This window comes from Rhinopithecus bieti, unplaced genomic scaffold (assembly GCF_001698545.2).
Source record: "Rhinopithecus bieti isolate Rb0 unplaced genomic scaffold, ASM169854v2 scaffold_7673, whole genome shotgun sequence".
Classification (NCBI taxonomy): Eukaryota; Metazoa; Chordata; class Mammalia; order Primates; family Cercopithecidae; genus Rhinopithecus; species Rhinopithecus bieti.
In genome coordinates, this window is record NW_016806375.1 from 4676803 (window position 1) to 4684722 (window position 7920).

General features: G+C 42.4%; 1 protein-coding gene across 1 annotated transcript in view; it reads left to right on the forward strand.

Moving 5' to 3' along the window:
* Positions 1 to 6435, forward strand: part of LOC108532028 (proton-coupled amino acid transporter 2) — a 71037-nt gene extending 64602 nt beyond the window's left edge. Inside the window, exon 10 of the mRNA XM_017875740.1 lies at positions 5714 to 6435. Coding sequence (XP_017731229.1) covers positions 5714 to 5982 — 269 coding nt within the window. The 3' untranslated portion in view covers positions 5983 to 6435. The remainder of the gene's footprint in view (positions 1 to 5713) is intronic.
* Positions 6436 to 7920: the final 1485 nt, after the last annotated feature.

The window sequence follows — 7920 nt, forward strand, 5'->3', positions numbered from 1 at the left end:
GAAAGAAAGAAAAGAAAGAAGGAAGGAAGGAAGGAAGGAAGGAAGGAAGGAAGGAAGGAAGGAAGGAAGGAAGGAAGGAAGAAGAAAAAGAAAGAAAGAAGGAAGGAAGGAAGGAAGGAAGGAAGGAAGGAAGGGAGGAAAGAAAGAAAATAGAAATGCAAGTTAAAAAAATAAATACAAGGGCAAAGATGCATGCATCAACACAGTTTAGACAAGGACGTGGGTAAGCAGGTCTTTTAATACACTAGGACAGCAAATGGGCAATATGTCAACAGCTATCAAAATTTAAAATCACGTAGGCTTTTACCCAGCATTTTGACTTCTAAGCTTGTATATTATATATGCATTAATATATGTACAAGGATAGTCTGTGCAGCATAGTTTACTTGGGAAAAGTCTAAGCACAATCTAAATATCAATTAAATGGTGACTGATTTTTAAAATTATTGCATATCCATGCAATTGGCATACCAGCCAGCTATTAAATAGAAGAGCCAGATCTATGTGTACTGGCAGGGAACAATCTTCAAGACATACTAGATGAGACAGCCAGGAGTGGTGGCTCACACCTATAATCCTGGCACTTTGGGAGGCTGAGGAGGGTGGATCACCTGAGGTTGGGAGTTCGCAATCAGCCAGACCAACATGGAGAAACCCTGTCTCTACTAAAAATATAAAATTAGCTGGGCGTGGTGGTACGCACCTGTAGTCCCAGCTTCTCAGGAGGCTGAGGCAGGAGGATTGCTTGAATCCAGGAGGCGGAGATTGTGGTGAGCTGAGATCACACCATTGCATTGCTTCTCGGCCTTTTGGCAAAGATCAAGTGAGATCGTTCCATTGCATTCCAGCCTGGGCAATAACAATGAAACTCTGTCTCAAAAAAAAAAAAAAGAAAAAGAAAAGAAATATTGGGTGAATAAAAGAAGAGTCTACATGTGTATATGCATATGTGTGTGCATGTCTGTGTGCATGGGTGTGCATGTATGTTCCTACATTCTGTATGAGCATGTGTAACCACCAATTATTTCTAGAAGGGCCACAAGAAAACTCTGAGTGGTTGCCTATGGAAAGGGAAACTAGAAGATAGGAATCAAGGGTGGGAGGAATGCTTTTCACTGTGTGACTCTTGTACCATGAATTTTACGCTATGCATATATTGTCTTTTTTGTTTGTTTGTTTGAAACAAACTCTGTCGCCCAGGCTGGAGCGAGCGCAGTGGTGCAATTTCAGCTCACTGCAACCTCTGCCTCCTGGGTTCAAGCAATTCTCCTGTCTCAGTCTCCTGAGTAGCTGGGACTACAGGTGCATGCCACCACGCCCAGCTAATTTTTGTATTTTTAGTAGAGAGGAGATTTCATCATATTGATCAGCCTGATCTTGAACTCCTGACCTCAGGTGATCCACCTGCCTCGGCCTCTCGCAGTGCTGGGATTACAGGCGTGAGCCCCCACGCCCAGCTATTGTCTTTTAAAAAATTAAAAAAGAAGAGGCATAGATTCCTGAGCCGCAAGCCCACTGACTCAGAATCTTCAGCAATATGCACTTTTAATAAGCTTCCCGGATGGCCCTGGTGTCCAATCTGGCCTGAGTCATCCAACATTAGTCAGTTCTATAACTCAGTGACAAACACAGATTGAGTAACCCTTATCCAAAATGTTTGGGCCCAGAAGTGTTTTGGATATTGAAGCATTTCAGATTTTGGATTTTTGGATTAGGGATACTCAACCCATACCACCTTCTGAGCAGTAAGTGAGTCCTCAATGGCCCTTCCGGGGAGCCGCATCACATTTCACATCCTATTCATGTGTCTGCAGGTTGTACCAGTCGGTCAAGCTGATGTACTCTATCGGCATCTTCTTCACCTATGCCCTCCAGTTCCACGTCCCAGCTGAGATCATCATCCCGTTTGCCATCTCCCAAGTGTCAGAGAGCTGGGCATTGTTTGTAGACCTGTCTGTCCGCTCAGCCTTGGTCTGTCTAACCTGTGAGTAGCATAAAAGGGCACTCTTTACCCAAAGCTATGACAGAGAGCCACACTGGCGCCCACCCCACCATCATTGGATCTACCACTTGCCTTCTTTGTGACCTAGGGCAAGATATTTCACCTCCCTGGACCTCAATTTTTCCACCTGAAAAAATAAATGGGCTTAACACAATTACCACACAGTAAATGTTACAGTCATCTCTACTGCCTGCACATAGAAAATAGATGCTGGCTAGTTTGCAGAAGAAGTATCATTCATTCAATCCTATATGTCAGGCACTGTACTGACATTATCTAATACTGATGATAGCGTAACAATATATTACCATTAGGGGGAACTATGGCCCAGATAAATTAAGTAACATGCCCAAGTCATTCACACTAAGTGACAAAGCTGGGATTTGAACACAGATTGTGCAGCACCAACGCATCTGTTTTTCATGGTACCATATTTCTTCTTATCATAAATTATGAACAAGTCCCATATCATAAAGTGAGGTTTAACTGAAGGGAAAAATCCCAATGGGACTGATTTTTCAGAGCCTTGGAGATTATTTGTTTATTTATTTGAGACAGAGTCTTGCTCTGTTGCCCAGGCTGGAGTGCAGTGGTGCTATCTCGGCTCACTGCAACCTCTGCCTCCAGGGTTCAAGCGATTCTCCTGCCTCAGCCTCCTGAGTAGCTGGGATTACAGGCACCTGCCAACATGCACGGCTAATTTTTGTATTTTTAGTAGAGATGGGGTTTCATCATGTTTGCCAGGCTGGTCTCGAAATCCTAACCTCGAGTGATCTGCCTACCTCAGCCTCCCAAAGTGCTAGGATTACAGATGTGAACCACCGCACCCGGCCAGAGATCATTTTTGGGCTGTACTCTTCTCTCCTCCCTCCCTTCCTTTCTTCATGTTCCTTTCCATTCATTCATTCACTCATTCACGAGCACTGTTGTAGCGTTTGGGAACCTCATGAAAAGGGCTGGGGAATTCTTTCTTTGGAACATGTCTGGACAGAGGATCACAAACGATGACCCATGAGGAATGAGCAAAACAACAAGGGATGTTTTGCCTGGAGAAGCAGAGGCTCAGGAAATTTCCATATTTCTCCTTAAACACCTGTGGGATTATTGTAAAAGTGAAGGAAGAAATTTAGTCTTCGAGGCTTCAGGAGTCCGAATTTAAAGTTGTTGAAGGAATCAAGTCTCAGTACGGGGTCAGGAGAAACTATGCAATGCTTGGAGCTGTCTAGTAGAACATACTATCAGATAACAAGCTTTAAATGACTGGTGTTTTATGCGCAGAAACAGCAAAAACCTACTTGGTTTGAGGTGTTAGAGTTCACAGTCTGTGCCAAGGCATCAAGAAGCTGTAAATAATATTGTTTGCAATCATTCCTACTGGGAAGGCTGTACGTTCACAAGAAAGTCTGAGGAACCTCTGAGTATCAGGGAATGCATGACTAGAGACAACTGACCTTATAATGACATGCCCTGCTTTTGATATATGCTGAATGTCCCATTCTTCCTCCATTATTCATCCATCAATTCTATTATCCTTTATTCATTCAACAATCATTTGTTGAGCACCTACTACATGCCTGGCATTGTGCTAGACACAAGGGATACAATGATGAATAATGAAGAAGATGTAGCTTCTGCCTTCACAGGACTTACAGTTGAGTGGCAAATATATGCAAGGAAATAATTATAGCGCATTGCAATGATTGTTAAGATGGGACATCATGATGCACCATATGATGGCTAAGATCGTAAGTAGAAGACACTCTCTACATGTAAGAGGGTCCTATAACTAAGCCTGGTTGGGTCAGGGAGTCCTCTCCAGTGGAGTGACACTTCAGTGAAGACCTAAATGATAAGTAGGAAATAGATGGAGGAGTGAAGAATGTACCACCGGAAGGCAACAGACTGTGCACAGACCTGAGGCAAGTATTACCTATGGCCACTTTGGAGAAGTGGAGAGTGCTGAGAGATGAGGTCAGAGCTTTGTCAGGGCCAAGTCCTAAGGGTCATTGTGCTGAGGAGTTTGGGCCATGGGGAGCCATGGAAAGGCACTGAGCAGAGGATTGACATGACCAGAATGGAGTGTAAGACCTTCCTCCAGTCCACCTTGCATTATAGCTTTTCTTGCATATATCTTCTCTACCACCTGGTAGTGAGGTTTCCTGGAAGACTGATGCTGAGTTTTCTCTGTAAGCAGCTAATTAAACATCGGATGAAGGAAAGCTGTGGACAGGGACTTTCCATCGGAAGGGTAATGCACTCCTAGCCGTGAAAGTCTATGAGTCTCTCTCATCCTCAGATTGGATGTGTCAGAGCAATTTCAGAAAGACGTGATTTTTTTAAAGATCCAGCAAGCTTGTATGGATGCTTTCCAGAACAGGCTTTCTCTATTTTGTTCACAGGAAAATCATATGATTGGAATATTTAATGTAATGGATATCCCAAGTACACTGATTTGATCTTTACTAATTATATATATACATTGAATTATCACACATACCCCAAAACTATGTACATATGTTATACATCAATGTAATAATTGTTTTAAAATCATAAATTTGCATAAAATTAAACCATATAAATTATATATTTACTCATTCAAACATTATTGAAATTGGACTCCCCTGGAAAATCTGTGATACTATATGTTCACCATGTGTATAAGAGATGGAAATTTAGGAGTGTGAAGAGAAGAGAAGGATGGGGGTTGGATAGGTTAATGCTGTCTTCACGTTTTATGGCCTGCTTCATTACTAAGATCCTATGAAGAACAGAAAAATAAGTGGTTGAGATTGGGCGTGGTGGCTCACGCCTGTAATCTCAGCACTTTGGGAGGCCGAGGTGGGCGGATCACGAGGTCAGGAGATGGAGACCATCCTGGCTATCACGGTGAAACCCTGTCTCTACTAAAAATACAAAAAAATTAACTGGGCGCCGTGGAGGGCGCTGGTAGTCCCAGCTACTCCAGAGGCTGAGGCAGGAGAATGGCGTAAACCCGGGAGGCGGAGCTTGCAGTGAGCTGAGATCCGGCCACTGCACTCCAGCCTGGGCGTCAGAGTGAGACTCCGTCTCAAAAAAAAAAAAAAAAAGAGAGAGAAAGAAAAATAAGTGGTTGATATTCGGACAGCAGCAGATGCATCTCTCATTTTTTTTATCCATCCTTGCTTCTAGACAAAAGCTGTATTACATAGATACTACAAACGTTGGTTCTGAGCCTGGGCAAGAGTCAAGCACTTATTGAGCACCTACTGTGTACCAAGTTATTTCTTATACATGAGAGACAGCAAAGTAGAGTGAAAAGGACCTTAGATCGGGCATCCCAGTGGATTCTCATCTCAGCTCTGTGACCTTGAACAAGTCCTGTTCCTTCTAGAGCTCCAGATTTCCCCATCTCTACATTGAGGAGGTTATAACAGATAAGTGGTAGAGGAGCCCTTCCAATAAAGATTATAGGTTAAAAAAAAAAAAAATCCAATAGATAAAATAGAAAAGGAGAGCATCTGTATTAGTAGTTAAGACAGGGGTGGGAGTTGCCTGATCTTCCAAAACCCGCAGTTTTGCCTGACCTTCCAAAACCTTCCAAACCTCCCTTCACCTCTCCAAAGTGGTCTCTTAGGTATCTGTGAAATTCTAGGACTCCAAAGCAATGGCTTGTTTCTGAGCTCCCTTTTTGCAGGCATATTCAGTGATTCTAAATTTCTCCTTTCATTGCAGGTGTCTCAGCCATCCTCATCCCCCGCCTCGACCTGGTCATCTCCTTGCTGGGCTCCGTGAGCAGCAGCGCCCTGGCCCTCATCATCCCAGCCCTCCTGGAGATCGTCATCTTTTACTCTGAGGACATGAGCTGTGTCACCCTTGCCAAGGACATCATGATTAGCATCCTGGGCCTTTTAGGGTGTATATTTGGGACATACCAAGCCCTCTATGAGTTGACCCAACCCATCAACCATTCCATGGCCAACTCCACAGGTGTCTATGCATAATTATCTGTTTTTATTCTAATAGTTCTCCCTTCCTCCCATCCCCAATTTGACTTCCATGTGGATGTTATATACCTTCATCAAATCCCAACATCTCTATATTAATTAGTGGCTTATTTATCTTTCCAAGAGAAATGCAGATGAGAAAAGTTAGCACTGATGTCTCTCAGGTTACACCTTTTTTGTTTTATATTTTTTGGATGGCCTTTTGTACCTCTGAACCAAAATTAGATTCAACTACTCATATTATCAGCCTCATTTTATGGAAAAGGGATGCCAGTTACCCCCAAGAGCCCTTGAAACAGAGACCAAGCATAAATACAAAAGTAATTGTTTTCTCCACACTGCGGTAGCTGCCCTTAAAGCATCAGATTTAGAAAAGTGTGACCAGGCGCAGTGGCTCACGCCTGTAATCCCAACACTTTGGGAGGCTGACGTGGGTGGATCACAAGGTCAGGAGATCGAGACCATCCTGGCCAACATGGTGAAACCCCGTCTCTACTAAAAATACAAAAATTGGTTGGGCGTGGTGGCAGGCGCCTGTAATCCCAACTACTCAGGAGGCTGTGGGAGGAGAATCGTTTGAACCAGGAAGTCAGAGGTTTCCATGAGCCGAGATCGCACCACTGTACTCCAGTCTGGTGACAGAGCGAGACTCTGTCTCAAAAAAAAAAAGAAAAGTGCATGTTGGGCGAGGGGAATTTTCTATTTAGATATTCTAAGTAGAAGAGTCACAGAGAGAACAAAAACAGAACTCAGCAGTAATTTTGTCCAACCACTGTCTCCACTATGGATTTCCTACTGGCCCTCAGGCAAGTTCCTCCCCATCTCTCAGTCTATGAAGTGAAGGGCTGGACTAATGGATTATTAAGGACTCTGTCAACTCTGATATTCTGAAAGTGAATAAAAGAAATTAACTTATCCACCAACCACAAAAACTGGCCATGCTTGTGTTGGTGAGCAGGTGGAGTAACTGAAATTCCACACCCTGCTATGTGGATAGAAAGTACTACAATCAGTTTGATAAACATCTTCTAGTCTCTTTAAAATGTAAACATATACCTACCACATGATCCAACTATTCCACTCCAGAAAAAAGAAATATATATCCATAAAAAGACTGGTACAAAAATATTCATGGTAACTTTACTTGAAAAAGCAAAGAAGTTGGAAATACTCTAAATGTCTATAAACAGGAGAATGGATAAACAAATTGTGATGTATCCATACAATGGAATATTCCTCAGCAAGGAACAGAAACAAACTGTTGAAATACACAATAAAATGTATGAATCTTTAAGTATGCTGAATGACAAAAGCCAGACCAAAAAAAAGAATACGAACTGGATGATTCTATTCATATAAAAGCCTGGAAAATGAAAACTAATCTGTAGCAACAGAGAGCAGCTCAGTGGTCGGTGGAAGATGAGATAGGTGAGAGGGAGGTATTACAAAGGGGCATGAGGAAATTTTTGGAAGGGACAGATAACATGTTCACTATCTCGATTGTGAAGATGGTTTCACAGGAGGGTACATGTGTCAAAACTTATCAGTTGGATACTTCAAATATGTGGCGTTTATTATACGTCAATTATACCTCAATAAAGCTGTTAAAAATAGAATATGAAACATGATTCCATTTTTTTTAAATCAGTTACATGCATACAGTCAAATAATTTTGAATACTCAGCACATTGTCACAGGAATTTTCACCAAGTGGGTTGAATTATGAGTAAAATTTTACACTTTTTCTTTTATGTATTTATATATTTTTAAAAAATAGAGACAGGGTCTCACTATGCTGCCCAGGCTGATCTCAAGCCCCTGGGCTCAAGCGATCCACCTGCCTCAGCCTCCCAAAGTGCTGGGATTACAGGTGTGAGCCACCCTGCCCAGTCAAATTTTATATTTTCTTTTGCTTGCCTGTGTTGTTGCATTTTA